Consider the following 17,741-nt stretch of genomic DNA (forward strand, 5'->3'; position numbering starts at 1 on the left):
CTGAGCTAAAGAAAACTAGATTTTTTTTTTCTTTTTCTTTTTTTTTTTTTGTTTTTTGCATAATATTTATATATAGCATTCTTTCTCCCTCCCCTCCCCACCCGCTCCTAAAATGGCAACTAAAACAACAAAAATAGAGCAAAGCAAAGGAACGACCAGACCCTTCGTGGCAAACCCTGCCAAGTCACAGATTTTTGGGAGTGACTTCGAGAGCCTCCAAAGTTGGCTTGAAGTTGTTGTTGGTTTGAGTTTTGAGTCTTTCTTAGTTTGTTGTTTTTTTTTTTTTTTCTAATTTCTTTTTTTCAACAGGTCTGAGGTATTAAAAAAAAAAAATATCAAAAAGGAAAAAAAAAAAATCGGTGCATCCCCCCAAAAAAGTATTTAATAAATATTTAGTAAGCTTGTAAGAACACCATATAATTTTTTTTTTTTTTGGCTTTTTTTTCCGCAAGTATTTAAAATAGAAAAAGTGATTTTTTTTGTTGTTTTGTTTTTTTTTTTTTTTAAAGCAACGTCACCTTTAGCACAGAACCAAAACCCCACAACCGCCCCTCGTTTGGGGTTTGCTTTTGTTGTTTTTCCTGGTGTTGAACCCCAAATCCCCTCACTCCCCTGGGTTATTTTTTTTTGGGGGGAAGGAGGAGCCGGGCATGGGGTGGACACTGAATTTGCACCCGGGACGGGCAGTGGTGGCAATTTCTTCTTCTTGCTGTTGGCAGTGAACAAAGCCCAGCTCGCCCAGCACCAGGGTGCTCGGGAAATTCGGAATATAATTTGGGATTTTTGGGATGGAAAGCTTTTCCTCAGCAGGAAGGAGCTGCTCCTTCCTCCTCCTCCTCCTCCCACGCCACGGCGGGGCCGGGGCCGAAGCGAAGACACTTGGTTTGTGTTTGTGGTTTTATTTAAGGAACACTTAAATAATAATAAACATTTAAATCCTGGCAAAGGCTCGCTCTGGGCCCGGCGTGGCAGGAGGTGCTGCAGGCAGTGCTCGGACAAGGCACGGGAGATCCCGCTGGGAGCTCCTGGTGGGATGGGGCAGGAGGAGAGCCCAGCCAGAGCCAGCCTTTCCCAAAAAACCAACCAAACAAGCCTCACTCGGCCTTTGGAATCACGGGGTTTGGGATCCCACGGTTTGGAAAAGCAGGGTTTGGATCCCAGGGTTTGAAATCCCAGGGTTTGGATCCCAAGGTTTGAAATCCCAGGGTTTGAAATCCCAGGGTTTGGATCCCAAGGTTTGAAATCCCAGGGTTTGGATCCCAGCCTTTGGATTCCAGGGTTTGAATTCCGAGGGTTTGAAATCCCAGGGTTTGAAATCTCAGGGTTTGGATCCCAGGATTTGAAATCCCAAGGTTTGGAATCCCAGGGTTTGAAATCCCAGGGTATGGATCCCAAGGTTTGAAATCCCAGGATTTGAAATCTCTGGGTTTGGATCCCACGATTTGAAATCCCAGGGTTTGAAATACCAAGGTTTGAAATCCTAGGGTTTGAAATCCCAAGGTTTGGAATCCCAGGGTTTGGATCCCATCCTTTGGAATCCCATCCCTGGGAATCCCATCCCTGGGAATCCCAGCCTTTGCAATTCCAGGGTTTTCCCATCCAGGGGTGGGAATGGCCTCGCTTCCAGCTCCTCCAGAGGGGACGGGGCAGAGCAGGGAGGTGGCAGAGCTTCCCCAGCCCTGCCTGCTGCTCCAGAGGGACAATCCAGAGGCAGCTCCAAGGAAAAGGGGAGGAGACGAGCTCCAAAAAGAAGCAGCCAAAGTGAGCTGAGGTTCCTCCAGCAGCTCCTGCCGCCATCCAAGCCAGAGCTCCGGGAAAATCTGGGATCACAGCTGGAGCAATCCCTCCCAGGATCCAGGAGCGTTCTCAGCATCCTCCACTCAGCCTCCCACGGCTTTTGGGCAGGGCTGGAGCCTCCTCCCGGATCCCTGCGGGGCTGGGGGGACCCCAAAAGCACAGAGCAAAAAGGGCAAAAATCCCCCTGCCCTGGAGGGCAGGAGCGGGGAGAGCTGCAAAAATCCTCACCCCAGAGTTCCCCAAGAGCAAGAGCAGCAGAGACCCTCTCCCAGAGGAGAAGAGAATTCCTGGAGAATTCCTCAGGAAAAAGCTGCATCCCTCACATCGGGGGGACTCTCCTCACCTTTTCCCTGGCAGTTTCACCTCCGCTTTTGCAGGAAAATCAGAATATCTCCCCTCCAGCAAGGTTGGAGCCAAGCCCCACCTTCGTTTCTCATCTCCCAGTTTGGAAACAGAGAGAGGAAAACGTGTGGGCACTCACAGAGGGAGAGCTGGAAAAAGCCCAGGTACCATTTTTGGAAGGTGGAAGACTGGTGGGCATCCCTGGATCTCTGAACCTTGGAGTAAACACCTTCCCCTGGCTGGGATTTTTTAGTTTATTCCTTAATTTTCACACTGGAGCAGTGACTGCCCCTCCCCACTTCCCACTGGGGGAACCAGGGGGGCGAATCCCACAAGCAAAGAGCAAACCCCAACGTTAGAAGGAACAAAAAAAACCCCAAAAAATCACGTGTGGAAAAAAAACAAAACCACACACACAAAAAAAAAAATAAATCAAGTCACAAGTGCACCCACAGCCTTCGGGCTGAGGGCGTGTAAGACTACAACAATTTGAATTTCCCTGGAACATGCATTTTTCCAAAGTGAAAACCCCCTGACTCCAGGTGCCTGGAGCCCAACTCTTGGAGAGGAAAGAAGCTGGCAGCTTCCCCTGGGTGAGTCCCACGGAAAATCAGGGATGGAGATGCACAATTGGTGGTTATTTTTCGTTGGTTTTTTTTTGGCTTAGCCTCTCTCCCAACACCCAGCGTGGTGGTACTCTGCTTCCCACTGCTAAATAACGGTAAAAAAAAAAAAACAAAACCAAAACCAACAAAATAAAAATAAAACCCCAAAAAACGGATAAACACCCCCCCCCCAAAACCCAGATGATGATACAGGCATGAGCAGTTTGACACGGAGTGGCCGCAGCGTGTGTGATCAGTTACTGCTGCTGGCATCACACAGGGTTGAGGTGGATGAGGATGAGGAGGAGGAATTCCAAGTTCTAGGGTCAAACAGAGGTCTCCAGGCTGTGGAAGGGGCTCCCGGGCTCGGGGAAGCTGAACTGGCTGTCCACGGCGTTGTTGTTCCTGTTGAGGGCCGTGGAGCCCCCCAGGCTGCCCCCACCTCGCTGTTGGAGTCCCTCAGGCTCGGGCTCGTCTTCGGCGCCGTCCAGGAATGGTGTCCGAGGCTCGTCTTCCTCCAGGATGAACTCGGGGTGAGTCATGAAGTTATGGATGGAGCTTCTGGATTCGGGTTTCTCGAGGCCTTCGTAGAGGGAGCTACGGAACGCATTCACCACTTTGATCTGGGCGGCGTGGGGAGGGAAAAAAAAAAGGGTCAGTGTGGTGCCAGGGGGCAGGGATGGAGGGAGAACGTGGAAAGAAACGATGGAAGACAACCGTCAAACAAACAAAAAAAAATAATAAAACAGCACAACCACGACAAAATCACCACTGAACAGACAGCTGGGTCAAAAATGAGACATCTACGGTGAACTGGGGGGGGTCAGGGTCAGGCACTACGGGGGCGGTGGGAACCCACCGGCTACGGGACGGCCTCAGGAGCTGCAAGAAAAAGACACGGGGCGACTCAAAAGCGGCGCCCCAGCACCACGGGTCTGGACGGACGGAAGCCAAAAGGCGTTAATTAGTCGTTAAGTTCGTGTGTGGGTGCGCGCGCGCCTCGGGGTGCACGGACACAGGACAATGGAGGAGGTGGGGGGAACTACGGCTCCAAAAAAGAGGTGGGTTAGGCAAAGAGCATCTACTGTGGTGTGGGACTGATTCGGTCAAAGAGAGAAACTGGGAGGTTCTAGCCAGGCAGGAGCCTGGGGAAGAGCTGGAGAGGAATGTAAATAATTCTTTATCTCTCTTCTTGTTCACATTATTTACAGTTAAGTTCTATCACTGTGTGTCAAGCACTGTACACCAATGGGGTGAGTTGTTTTCAGGACCAATGGAGTTGGTCCTCGCGGTGTATTTTGAATAAATCAGAGTTTTATTCTCAGGTTTTTTTTCCATTGGACCAATGGAGTTGGTCCTCGCAAAGCTCTGTATAAAGAGCAGTGTATTTTGAATAAATCGGAGTTTTACTTTCAGGTTTTTTTTTCCATTGGTCCAATGGAGTTGGCCCTCACAAAGCTCTGTATAAAGAGCAGTGTATTTTAAATAAATCAAAGTTTTACTCTCTGTTTTTTTTTTCCATTGGACCAATGGAGTTGGCCCTCATGGTGTATTTTGAATAAATCGGAGTTTTACTCTCAGTTTTTTCCATTGGTCCAATGGAGCCGGCCTTCACAAAGCTCTGTATAAAAGAATGATGTGTTTTGAATAAATTGGAGTTTTACTCTCAGTTTTTTTCCATTGGACCAATGGAGTTGGTCATCGCAAAGCTCTGTATAAAAGAATGGTGTATTTTGAATAAATCAGTTTTACTCTCTGTTTTTTTTTTCCATTGGTCCAATGGAGTTGGCCCTCACAAAGCTCTGTATAAAGAGCAGTGTATTTTAAATAAATCAGAGTTTTACTCTCTGTTTTTTTTTTCCATTGGACCAATGGAGTTGGTCCTCACGGTGTATTTTGAATAAATCAGAGTTTTACTCTCAGTTTTTTTCCATTGGACCAATGGAGTTGGTCCTCACGGTGTATTTTGAATAAATCAGAGTTTTACTCTCAGTTTTTATCATTGGACCAATGGAGTTGGTCCTCACGGTGTATTTTGAATAAATCAGAGTTTTACTCTCAGTTTTTTTCCATTGGACCAATGGAGTTGGCCCTCACAAAGCTCTGTATAAAGAGAGGTGTATTTTGAATAAATCGGAGTTTTACTCTCAGTTTTTTTCCATTGGTCCTATGGAGTTGGTCCTCACAAGCTCTGTATAAAGAGCAGTGTATTTTGAATAAATCGGAGTTTTACTCTGTTTTTTCCATTGGTCCAATGGAGTTGGCCCTCACAAAGCTCTGTATAAAGAGCAGTGTATTTTGAATAAATCGGAGTTTTACTCTCACAACCTTCTGGTCAGAGTCCCTTCATCCCCGTCCCGCCCCAACAGCGACACTGTGGAGCCGTGGGTGGGGTTGGGAGGGTCCTTCCTACAGCTCTGCAGAGGAATGGGGCTGCACAAAGGTGGCTCCAGGTTTTTTTGGGGCTCCTGGAAGCACCAGATCCACGTGGGTGCGTGAGGATCCAGGTGAAAATCCAGCTCGGTGCGGGGTTCCCCACACTGCTGGAGAATCTGGAGCCTTCCCTGCACCTGCAGATGTTCAGGTGGTTTGGATCTTCGTGACTTTGTTGTGTTCTTGTCCCCAAATGTCCCTTACGCCCCCAGGATTACAGGGGGGGCACACAGATGCCTCCACCAGCACACGCCAAGGACTCAGCTCACCCCCACTAATTATTGCTTCATTTTGCTTTTTGTCAGAGGCATCAACTTTCCTGCACCAAATAAATGCTAGCAAGAGGAAATTTTTGTCCTTTGAAGTGTCTAAATCCACGCAGGTGAATTTGGGACAAACACACTGCCAGGGCTGCTCCCGAAGGGAAAACTTTCAATGATTTTTGATACTCTAGATCCTTTTAAAAATGGGCACGAAAGGAAGGGAAGGGAAGGGAAGGGAAGGGAAGGGAAGGGAAGGGAAGGGAAGGGAAGGGAAGGGAAGGGAAGGGAAGGGAAGGGAAGGGAAGGGAAGGGAAGGGAAGGGAAGGGAAGGGAAGGGAAGGGAAGGGAAGGGAAGGGAAGGGAAGGGAAGGGAAGGGAAGGGAAGGGAAGGGAAGGGACCTGCACCTTCCCTGCACCTGCAGGAGACACCCAGTGGTTTCCAAAGGCAGTTCCACCAGCCTGGAAAAATGGGAATTAGATGGGGCTGGCAGCCAGTTCAGATCCTGTTGGATATTCTGAGGGAATTCCAGCCACACACCATCCTGGGAAAGCCCTGGGGCAGCTCCACCGAAACCCAGGCTCAGGCAGGAGATGCAGAGCAGCAGGGAACGGCTCTGCCACCCCCACTGCGCTGGGAGGGAGAGCTCTGGGAGCACACCCGGATGGTGGCTGGCAGGGAATTCCCTGCTCCCTCCAGATCCTCTGGAATTCCAGCCTCAAGCCCTTCCAGCTCACAGACTGTGGCTCAGGTGGGTGGCGAGTGTCACATCCCAGCTCTGCTGGGGCTCCAGGGAAGCAACAGCAGTTGTGGAGCAGAGCTGCTGTGGGACCAATCTCCTCTCCCAGACCCCTGGAGGTTTGTCCAGCACCCCTGGAAGCAGCAGGGAAGGCTCCCTGGAGCAATTCCAGTGCTGGGCTGTGCTCAGTCTCCTGCTTTGCTCCTCCTCAGCTGCCTCCCCCTGCTCCTCACCCCTGCCCGCTGCCGTGGTGCCCCCAGGGCTGAAAGTGCAGCACAAACAGGAGGAGATCCACAGATCCCACAGAAGGGATTCCCTGTGGGAATCCTCCCAGCGGAGGGAGCCGAGGGGGGACGGTGCAGAAATCCCCTTGGTGGTGAGGGGGGGCAGGGAGATCACCCCAAATCCTGGTGAGATGGGCTGGGCTAAGCTGTCCTTTATTGGAACTGTCCCTGTATTTAAATTGTCCCTCTACTTAAACTATTCCTTTTATTTAAACTGCCCCTAAACTGTCTCTTTATTTAATCTGTCCCTTTATTTAAACTGTCCCTGGGTGTGGCACCCCTCAAAGTGGGAATTCACCTCTCCAAGTAGGAATTCACCCTCCAGATGGGAATTCACCCCTCCAGGTGGGAATTCACCCCTGTAGGTGGGAATTCAACCCCCCAGCACAGCCAAAACCCTCCTGAGGATCTCTGATCCCACAAAAGCAGCACAGGGAATTCCTTCCTTGTGTCTGGAACTCTGGTGTTGTCCCTGCCCCCTCTCACCAGGGATGCCTTTCCCGGTGTGTTTTGCCCATGGATCAGGAGGAATTGCTCCCTGGATCAGGAGGAATTTCCTGGCACGGGCTCGGCCCATCCCAGCTGGAAGCAGCCCCAGGAGCTCCTGCACAGGGAGCAGGGCACACACACCTCAGCCTGGAGCACCACTGGCTTGGAAAAACGGGAATTTGAGGCAGCTGGGAGCCAGCTCAGAGCTGGATTTGTGCACCGATGACCTTGGATCAACAGGACAAGGGACACCACGGGGCCACCTCACGCTGATCATCTGCCACATCAGCAACGGCTTGAGAGCAGCAAGTCCTGAGCCCTAAAACACCACTGAACCACGGAGAACAAATCCAACCAAGCCAAGGAGAGCCCAGGGACTGCCAGAGCCACCAGGAGGTGGCCAAGGAGAGCCCAGGGACTCAGAACCACCAGGAGGTGGCCAAGGAGAGCCCAGGGACTGCCAGAGCCACCAGGAGGTGGCCAAGGAGGGGACTCAGAACCACCAGGAGGTGACCAAGGAGAGCCCAGGGACTCAGAACCACCAGGAGGTGGCCAAGGAGATTCCAAGGACTGTCAGAGCCACCAGGAGGTGACCAAGGAGATCCAGGGACTGCCAGAGCCACCAGGAGGTGGCCAAGGAGAGCCCAGGGACTCTGAGCCACCAGGAGGTGACATCTACAAGCTCAGACTTAGGAGCAGCTCCACAGAAGCCTCCCCCTCTCACGTGGGAGCAGATCTCCCCTCCCAAGCCCTGGAGATTTGTCCAGCACTGCCAGGAGCAGCAGGGAAGGCTCCTTGGAGCAATTCCAGGGAATCTGTGCTCCGTCTCCTGCTCAGCCCCCTCAAGGAGCTCCTGCTGCAGCTTCCCTCACATTTTCTCCCCCTTCTCCATCACCTGCTGTGAGATGAATTCAGCTGCTCCCTCTCCAAGGGAGGGAACAGGGAGGAAATGTGTTCTGAATGAGGCAGGCAGCGCCAGCAGAGCCGAATTCCAGCCTGGAGCTGCCCCTCCCTCCCTCCCACGGCCCAGCTCCCGCCTCCTCCCCACCTGGAAGCTTCAAATGCAACCTCCAGGCTTGGAATTGATTCCCGTGAAACCTCCACGTGCTTGGGAGGGAGTTACATCCCTCAGCCCAGGGCAGAATTCCCTGCCAAAACCTGAACATCAATTCCTGAGACATCTCCAGGAGGGACACAGCAAGTCCAGCCCTGGAAAAAACTCATCCACGGGAGAGGGAGACCACGGATCTGCGTGGAGGGAAGAGGAGATTTGGGAGAGAGAAAGAGAAGCAGCAGAGGGAAACAAGAGAAATCCAGGCAAGAAAACAGCAGGAAATTTGGAGACCTGGCTTAGCTCCTGGTGAAGTTTGCACGAGCTATCCAAGTTTTCTATTCCCTCGCTGCAAAAACATGGATGCACAGATTGCATTTTGGTCTCATTCCCACCCCCCCTCTGAGCCCCTCCAAGCAGATTTGATTCCATCAGAAAATCCTGGAGGTTTTCCCAGATGCAGGAGGAGCAGGAGGCAGCTGTGCTGCTCCAGAATCGCTGGGGTTAAACTCAATCAGCTGCCAGCCTCAGAGTCAGCTAAACAGAGAGAAAACAAAATTATCCCAAATTCTCTCTCCTCCCCCACAGTGCATAAACAGCGGAGCCTGAAAGCTCTCCAGAAAGCCACCGAGGGTTTTTCTCTAATCAGAGAACAGGGATAAGTGACTGTGCAATAAAAAAGCCAATTATCCAGCAGAGACACATTCCCTGCTCCCAGCCTGCAGACAGAATCCACGGCCATGTGCTCACCAGCCCCAACACCCGACACACACGGGGGTTCTACATCAGACAGGGCCTTTTTTGGGGGGTCTGGAAAGCCAGGACCCAGCATTCCCATTGATATCCAGCAGGAATGTGGCTTCCATGCCCTTTTCCATGCACAGTTTTGTGTCTGCACACCCTTGGATCCAGAGTGTGAACAGAGAGAGAGCCCTGCACCACACAGGGCCTTTTTTTTGGAGGTCTGAAAATCCAGTGCCAGATCTAGAACCCAGCATTCCCACTGGGATCCAGAAGGAATTGTGCTCCATGCCCTTTTCCATGCACATTTGTGTGTCTGCAGACCCTGAGATCCATCATGTACAGAGCAGACCACAATGGACAGAGAGAGAGAGAGCCCTGCACCACACAGGGCCTTTTTTGGGGTCTGAAAACCCAGAATTCCCACTGGGATCCAGCAGGAATTGTGTTCCATGCACAGCTGTGTGTCTGCATACCCTGAGATCCAGAGTGTGCAGAGCAGACCAGAATGAACAGAGAGAGAGCCCTGCACCACACAGGGCCTTTTTTGGGGGTCTGAAAACCCAGTGCCAAATCCAGGACTCAGAATTCCCCCTGGGATCCAGCAGGAATTGTGCTCCATGCACAGCTGTTGTCTGCACACCCTGGGATCCAGAGTGTGAACAGAGAGAGAGCCCTGAACCACACAGGGCCTTTTTTGGGGTCTGAAAACCCAGAATTCCCACTGGGATCCAGCAGGAATTGTGCTCCATGCCCTTTTCCATGCAGAGCAATGTCTGCACACCCTGGGATCCAGAGTGTGAACAGAGAGAGAGTCCTGCACCACACAGGACCATTTTTGGGGGTCTGAAAACCCAGTGCCAAATCCAGAACTCAGAATTCCCCCTGGGATCCAGCAGGAATTGTGCTCCATGCCCTTTTCCATGCAGAGCAGTGTCTGCACCCCCTGGGATCCAGAGTGTGCAGAGCAAGGTGGGCACTGAGGATCCTCTGCCTGCCCTGGGCACCAGCAGAAGCCCGGGGATGTCCCCAGGGCAGCACAGGGATGTCCCCAGGCCGTGCAAGTCCCCAGGTGGGGACAGAGAAGGGGACAGCAGCCCCGAGGTGTCACCAGCTGAGCCATGGGCAGGAAAAATTCCTGCTTGTCCCTCCCGGCCCAGCCAGCCCTGGGGACAGTCCCAGCAGCCACTCTGCCTCCAGAAAAGATTCCAAGCAACTCCTCTGCCCATCCCTGGCGTGTCCCAGGGCCGGGCAGTGGGAAAAAACCAGCAGGATTTGGGCTCAGCCTTGCCCTTCTCCCAGCAATGCTCGTGAACTCGGGGGTTTTTTGAGCAAGAACTGCCAATTTTTGCCCGTCCTCAGGAGGGTGGGCTCAAACACCAGCCCTGCAAAGGAGGAGAAGAGGTAAAACTGGAAGAAGCAACAAGGAACTGGGGGGGGAAAGGACCAGAAAGGTTCATAACTTTGTTAACAGCATTAAAAAACTGGGGTTTTGAAGGGTTTTGAAGGGTTTTGAAGGGTTTTGAAGGGTTTTGAAGGGTTTCCCGCCCTATCCTTCAGGTTTGGGATCGAGTGTGTGAGTGAAGGCGGAGAGGGAGCGAGAACAGGCGGGGTTAGGGGGGTGCAGGTGCTCTCTGTGGTTATTAAAGTCATGCATTGTAATAGACCATCACTCACTGCCCGCAGGAGGAGATGCAGCAGCAGCAGCAACAGCAGAAGTGGTGGGAGTGGAATTGACGGAGGAAAGAGCTACATGGGTTGGGCTAGAAACATTTTTTACATCGTGGTGCTGGCTCACGATGGAAGGCTGTCTCCTGAGGGCTCCCTGCAAAGAGGAGGCGCCGGTCTGGAATGTGTAAACTACGTCCATCTGCAAAGAACCAGAGAGTGAGATAGCGACACCCGGCCAGGGACAGGGACAGGGGACAGGGGAGGGCGGGCAGACACACAGACAGCGAGGAAGGAGGAGGATGGAAAGGTGAGGAAGAGGAGGAGGAAGAAGGAAAAAGCCACCCCACCCCGCCCCACGCTCCCCGAAAGCCACGTGGGGTTTTTGAGAATGTCTGGCTCTGCCCTTCCAGGGCAGCCAGAGCGGCAGGGAGGATCCCCCCAGCAGGAAAAGGGCTGTGGTGGGAGGCAGTGGCAGAGGAAACATCCCAAAAATCTGCAGGAGGAGCAGAGAGAGACGGAGAGGGTGGGCAGAGGTGCAAGTGGGCAGCTGGTGGGGAAGGGCTCCTGCTGCCCCAGCCCTGTGGGGCAGCTCTGGGGACACCCCACGGGCTCCCCTGGCAGCAGGAGATGCTCCAGCCCCTCTCCCAGGCCTCAGGGCTGCCCTGTGGATGTGTCCCCAAGGCTCCAGGAGCTGAGCAGCATCTGGGGAGCATCCAAATTGCTGGGTGATGCCAGCCCTGGGGCACCTTCTGGACACCTTCTGGGCACCTCCTGCAGCCCCAGCTCTGGCTGTGCGGGGGCTTCACGCACAGATTCGCTCCTGCCACACTCCCATGTCACAGCCTGGGCACAGAAAGGTCCCCCTGAGCCACACTTTTCCCTCTCTCCTGGGATTATAAGAGGAGCGAGGACCTCACCATCCAGGCTGGGAATTTTAGGAGCAAGGACCTCACTCGTTTCCAGGCTGGAAATTTTAGGAGCAAGGATCTCACTCACTTCCAGACTGGGAATTTTGTGTAACACCAGAGAGGTGCAAAGATCTCTCGTCCAGACTGGAAAATTTCTGGGACAGCAGAAAGAAGCAGAGACCTCCCAGTCAGGCTGAGAATTTTAAGGAACACCAGAAAAGAGCGGGGACCTCACATCCAGGCCCCATTCCGATGTCCCTCTTCTCCCCTGGGCTGGGGGAAGAGTCCTGTGCCCTTTTCAGACAGGAGCCCCCGACAATGCTCAGGTTGGACCCCAAAGATGCTCCAGGACGTGCCAGCACTCGTTTCTCATGTGGCAGGAGCTCAGCCCCAGCACAGGGAAACTCCCGGGAAGCTCCAGGCTCGGCCCCAGAGCTCCCAGAATTCCAGCACAGCTGCAGCACTCCCAGAAGATGCTGGAAGTTCCCAGCATGTTCCTCATGTGAGTGAAGAATGGTTCCCCCCACAAAGAGCCCGGCTGCTCCTCGGGGCTCACAGCCAGCCAGGAACCTTGAGCATCACCTGGAAGCCATCGAGGTGTCACCTTGGACATGGAGGTGACACCTTGAACATGGAGGTGACACATTGAACATGGAGGTGTCACCTTGAAGCCATGGAGGTGACACCCTGAAACCATCGAGGCGTCTACCTTGAAGCCATCGAGGTGACACCTTGGACATGGAGGTGTCACTTTGAAGCCATGGAGGTGTCATTTTGAGGCCATGGAGGTGTCCACCTTGAAGCCATGGTGGTGGCACTTTGAAGCCATGGAGGTGTCATTTTGAGGCCATGGAGGTGCCACCTTGAAGCCATGGTGGTGGCACTTTGAAGCCATGGAGGTGTCATTTTGAGGCCATGGAGGTGTCCACCTTGAAGCCATGGAGGTGTCATTTTGAGGCCATGGAGGTACCACCTTGAAGCCATGGGAGGTGTCACCTTGAAGCCATCAAAGTGTTACTTTGAGGCCATGGAGGTGTCACCTTGAAGCCATGGAGGTGGCACCGCAGAGGTGGCAGCTCTCAGAGAAAGGCAGTGAACCCTACCCTGTCCCCAGGCCTCCTCACAGGGACAGAGGAGGAGCAAAAGTGACCCAGCAGCTCTGCACGCCCGGGGACACCAGGACTTCCCTCCGTGGGACAGCTGTGGCCTGGCCTCCAGGGACAGTGAGGGGCTCCTGCTTGGTGGGAGCAGAAAACCCCTCTTGGGGTGGGGGAAAGGCAAAAATCAGGGAAAGGAGGCAGGAAAACCACGTGATGTAAGAAGAAGATGGAGAGACTTTCTCCCCTGGTGTGCCATCGGTGGCATGCCCACCCTCCTGTGCCACCAAGATGGCATGTCCTGCTGAGGTGACCTTCGGTGGCACATCCTGCCAAGGTGACCTTCGGTGGCACGTCCAAGATCCTGTGCCGCCGAGGTGACCATTGGTGGCATGTCCTACCAAGGTGACCTTTGGTGGCACACCCACCTCCTGTGCCGCCAAGGTGACCATCAGTAGCACGTCCTGCTGAGGTGACCTGATCGGTGGCATGTCCACCCTCCTGTGCCACTGAGGTGACCATCAGTGACATGTCCTGCTGAGGTGACCTTCGGTGGCACGTCCTGCCAAGGTGACCATCAGTAGCACATCCACCCTCCTGTGCCATCAAGGTGACCATCAGTGGCACATCCTGCCAAGGTGACCTTGGGTGGCACGTCCAAGCTCCTGTGCCACTGAGGTGACCATTGGCGGCATGTCCTGCTGAGATGACCATCGATGGCACCTCCTGCCAAGGTGACCTTCGGTGACACGTCCAAGCTCCTGTGCTGCCGAGGTGACCATTGGTGGCACATCCACCCTGCTGTGCTGCAGAGGTGACCATCGGTGGCACGTCCACCCTCCCCTCCTGCCAAGGTGACCTTTGGTGGCATGTCCTACCAAGGCGACCTTTGGTGGCACACCCACCTCCTGTGCCGCCAAGGTGACCATCAGTGGCATGTCCTGCTTAGGTGATCGTCGATGGCACCTCCTGCCAAGGTGACCATCAGTGGCACATCCTGCTGAGGTGGCATGTCCACCCTCCTGTGCCACTGAGGTGACCATCGGTGGCACATCCTGCCAAGGTGACCATTGGTGGCATGTCCACCCTCCTGTGCCACTGAGGTGACCATCAGTGGCATGAGGTGACTATCAGTGGCACGTCCACCCTGCTGTGCAGCCGAGGTGACCATCGGCGGCACGTCCTGCCGAGGTGACCACCAGTGGCACATCCACCCTCCCATCCTGCCAAGGTGACCATCAGTGGCACATCCAAGCTCCTTGTGCCGCTGCTGTGATCATCAGTGGCACGAGGTGACCATTGGTGGCACGTCCACCCTCCTGCTGACCAGCAGCACAGTGCCTGCAGCAGAACAGCCTCCCCACCTCCAGCTCTCCCAAAATCCAGCTTATCCCGGCTCCCTGGAGCGGCACAGGAGGAACCCTGGCCCGGGAGGTGATGGCACCAGTGAGCAGCACCTTTCCCCCCGGCAGGGGACAGAGAGGAGGGGACACAGCAGGCAGAGCCCCCCGCCCGGCCCCGCTGCCCCCCAGTACCTGGGTCTGGATCCTGTTGAGCCCCCGGAACCACAGGATCTGCCCCCGCCGCAGCTCCATCTCGGCGTGGTCGATCTCGTCCACGTCCTCGGGCAGCTCCTCCTCGGGGATCTCCTCCTTGGTGATGCCGTGCCCGGCTTCCTTCAGGAACTTCAGGTGGCTCGTTGGGACGGTGCAGATCAGCTGGGGACATTCGGGGACACAGCAGAGACTCAGCCTGAGGTCGTGCTGAGGTCTCAGGGTTTGGGTTTTATGGTTTGAGGATTCTTTAGCGTGTGGGGCTGAGCTTCGTGCTAAGTGTTGGTGAGCTCTCTTCACAGAGTAGGGAGACAAAACAGTTCCTTCCCCATGGTCCAAATTTCAGATTATAAAAATATCAGGCCCTCTCTATGATCCAAATTTCAAATGATCCAAATTTCAGGCCCACTCTATGATCCAAATTTCAAATGATCCGAATTTCAGGCCCACTCTATGATCCAAATCTCAAATGATCCAAATCTCAAATGATCCAAATTTCAAATGATCCAAATCTCAAATGATCCAAATTTCAGGCCCTCCCTAAGATCAAAATTTCAAATCATCCAAATTTCAAATTATCCAAATCTCAGGCTCTCTCTATGATCTGAATTTCAAATGATCAAAATATCAGGCTCTCTATGATCTAAATTTCAAATGATCCAAATTTCAAGCCCAAGAGCATAAACACTGTGGGCTGAAGAGATAAAAACAAGCAGGATGGGAGTGCATGGGCTAAAGCTGTAATTGCATAATTAACTCCAATATGCAAATGGAGCAGAATTGATAAAAGTGAGAGCCCCCGTGAGCGGTCGTGCATTTTGGGACCATTTTGGGTCCATCTTGGGCTCATTTTGTGACCATTTTGGGTCCATTTTGGATTAATTTTGGGACCATTTGGGGCCATCCTAGGTTCATTTTGTGACCATTTTGGGTCCATTTTGGATTCATTTTGGGACCATTTTTGTTTACTTTGGTTCATTTTGTGACTATTTTGGGTTCATTTTGTGAGCATTTCAGGTTCATTTTGTGACCATTTTGGGTTCATTTTGTGACCATTTTGGGTTCACTTTGTGACCATTTTGGGTTCATTTTGTGACCATTTTGGGTTCACTTTGTGACCATTTTGGGTTCATTTTGTGACCATTTTGGGTTCACTTTGTGACCATTTTGGTCCATCTTGGGTGCAGCCCTGGCTGGGCTCTGGTGCTGCCCAAGGTGGCTCCATGGAGGAGATCCCTTAATAAATCCCTGCTTTATCCTTTAGCTCTGTCTGGCCTCTGCTCTGGCTCAGCCTTCCCAAGGCAGCAGTGCCAGTGCCACCAGCCTGGAGGAGCTGCCAGGACCCGGTGGGAGCACTGGGGATGTCCCTGTCACCGCGGGCCGTGTCCCTCTGCAGCAGGAGGAGACCAGCCACCTCCTCTCCTGCTGCTGGGCTGAGGAGGGGCATCATCCCCTTCCTAAACACCTTCCCTGCAGAAAATCCAGGGAAAACAAATGCAGGGAGAGAAAGATGGGGCAGGATTTTGGGATTGGCCCTCACCTGGCCCCACAGGAGCTCTCCCACTCCGATGAAGATGCACCAGAACCACTGGCTCAGGGTGAGCCCGGAGCAGCTGAAGGGCTTCCCACCAAACTCCACGATAATGATCTGCAGCACACGAGACAGGAGTCACACCCTGGGCATGGAAACGTCCCCCTGAGCCACACTTTTCCCTCTTTCCTGGGATTACAAGAGGAGCGAGGACTTCACCATCCAGGTTGGGAATTTTAGGAGCAAGGACCTCACTCACTTCCAGGCTGGGAATTTTAGGAGCAAGGACCTCACTCACTTCCAGGCTGGGAATTTTAGGAGCAAGGACCTCACTCACTTCCAGGCTGGGAATTTTGTGTAACACCAGAGAGGTGCAAAGATCTCTCGTCCAGACTGGAAAATTTCTGGGACAGCAGAAAGAAGCAGGGACCTCCCAGTCAGGCTGAGAATTTTAAGGAACACCAGAAAAGAGCGGGGACCTCACATCCAGGCTTGGAACTCTATGAAACACATCCCAAATTACTCTAGACCCCAAATCCTGAAATCCCAGGATGTTTTGGGCTTCAAAGGATTTAAAGCCCACCCAGATCCACACACAGGGACACTTTCCACCAGCTCAGGTCACTCTGAGCTCCACAGAACAGAGCCTGCCTGTGCCACAGCCCCTGGTGTGAAAAATCTACTCAGAGAAAAATTCAGATAAACATTCCCAGGCCTTGCTCTGGGAAGTTTGGAGAATTAAAACCATCCTGCAGCTGGTGCTTTGAAGGTGGTGTTCACTTGCACGAGGTGCAAGAAGGGTGTTGTTCCTAATTAGCCAACGGTGTGAGGGGTGTTGATTAAGGGGTGTTGATTAAAGGGTGTTGATTAAGGGGTGTTCATTAAGAGATGTTGATTAATGAGGTCCAACTTTCTCAGAATTGTTAATAAAAGAAATGTATGGTTTCTAATAAATTTGCTTTTTGCCTTCTGAGAACTTGAAGCCTCTGTCACTTTATTCACCTTAATATGACAGCAATGGCCTGGAAACCCTTCAGACAGGATAAAAAAGCACCAAACCAGTTTTCCACCAGAAAGAAATTCCCACAGCCTGATCCAGCACTGTGCCTGGAACTGGGGTAAAAAGCTGCAAGGAAATCCAAATCCTGGGGCTACCATGGCTCTCCTGGATCCAGGAGAGACCCCAGGACAGGGCAGGTCCCTGCTCTGGGACCTCCAAGGAATTTCCAGCTGTGGATACTCTCAGTTCAGTCAGAGAGAAAAAGAAAGATTTCTGCCAGGCAAAGCCTGGGAAAAAGTCTGTGAGGAATGTAAACAATCGATTATCTTGTTTTCCATTCATATTGTTTATAGATGTGTTCTACCACACTGACCTAAGTGCAGTGCACCAGCCAGGTGAAATGTTTTTTACTCTAGGACAGATGGAATTAATGTTCGGATGTTCTCTATAAAAGAGAGAAGTGCTTTTAAATAAACGCTCATTTGCCTTCTGAAGATGGAGTCTTCCCTACCTCAACAGCAACACCAAACCCCTTACTCAAACCCAAACCAAACACCCTAAAAAAATTCCTTTTTGGCTTTTTAGTCCATCCTACAGATTTGGAAAAAGCGTTCCCATGCTCTGGAAGCCATCCCAGCGGAATAACCCACGGAGCAAAGGAAAAACCCCCCCAGGCTGGGGTCACCTGGGCGAAGAAGGTGCCCAGCACCACGCTGCAGAAGATGGGGTTGCGGTAGACGCCCTCGAAGACGTTCCTCTCGCCGTGGATCTTGCGGGCGTTGATCTCGTTGAAGAGCTGCATCATCACGAAGGTGTTGAAGACGATGGTGTAGTGCTCCGTGGGCGGGGAGTGCAGGGGCGCGTTCCGGCCGCTGTCGATGTCGAAAAACTGCTCCCCTGAGCAGGAGGAGAGGGGGTTTGGGGAAGGGAAGAGTTCTCTTCTTCCCTTTCTCCTTTTTCCCTTTCCTTTTCCCCCTTTCCCTTTCTCTTTCCTTTTCTCCTTCCCCTTTCCTTTCCCCCCCTTTCCTTCTCCTTTTTCTCTTACCTTTTCTCCTTCCCCTTTCCTTTCCCCCTTCCCTTCCCTTTCCTTTTTTCCCTTTCCTTTTCTTTTTCCTTTTCCCTTTCCTATTCCCCCCTTCCCTTTTCCTTTTCTCTTTTTCCTTTTCCCTTTCCTTTTCCCCCCTTCTTTTCCCTTTTTTCTCTTTCCCTTTCCTTTTCCCCTTTCCTTTTCCTTTTTTT

General features: G+C 52.5%; 1 protein-coding gene and 1 pseudogene across 9 annotated transcripts in view; both read right to left on the reverse strand.

Annotated features, from left to right (window-relative positions):
- Positions 1 to 266: 266 nt before the first annotated feature.
- The window catches only part of ATP2B4 (ATPase plasma membrane Ca2+ transporting 4), a 72,478-nt gene continuing 55,003 nt past the window's right edge, over positions 267 to 17,741 (reverse strand). For 4 of the 9 annotated variants that reach the window (XM_085561317.1, XM_085561314.1, XM_085561315.1 and 1 more), the window contains 4 exons: positions 17,188 to 17,399; positions 15,512 to 15,619; positions 13,954 to 14,136; positions 267 to 3,367 (listed from right to left, as the gene is read on the reverse strand). In XM_085561317.1, the coding sequence (XP_085417443.1) occupies positions 3,071 to 3,367; positions 13,954 to 14,136; positions 15,512 to 15,619; positions 17,188 to 17,399 (800 nt within the window). In that variant the 3' untranslated portion in view covers positions 267 to 3,070. Of the gene's footprint in view, positions 3,368 to 10,419; positions 10,613 to 13,953; positions 14,137 to 15,511; positions 15,620 to 17,187; positions 17,400 to 17,741 lie in introns of all 9 variants that reach the window. The other 5 variants (XM_021538796.3, XM_021538795.3, XM_085561318.1 and 2 more) reach the window with 2 other exon arrangements.
- LOC146765284 (uncharacterized) lies at positions 8,928 to 10,412 on the reverse strand (annotated as a pseudogene).

Source organism: Lonchura striata, chromosome 26, assembly GCF_050655825.1.
Source record: "Lonchura striata isolate lonStrDom1 chromosome 26, ASM5065582v1, whole genome shotgun sequence".
NCBI lineage: Eukaryota > Metazoa > Chordata > Aves > Passeriformes > Estrildidae > Lonchura > Lonchura striata.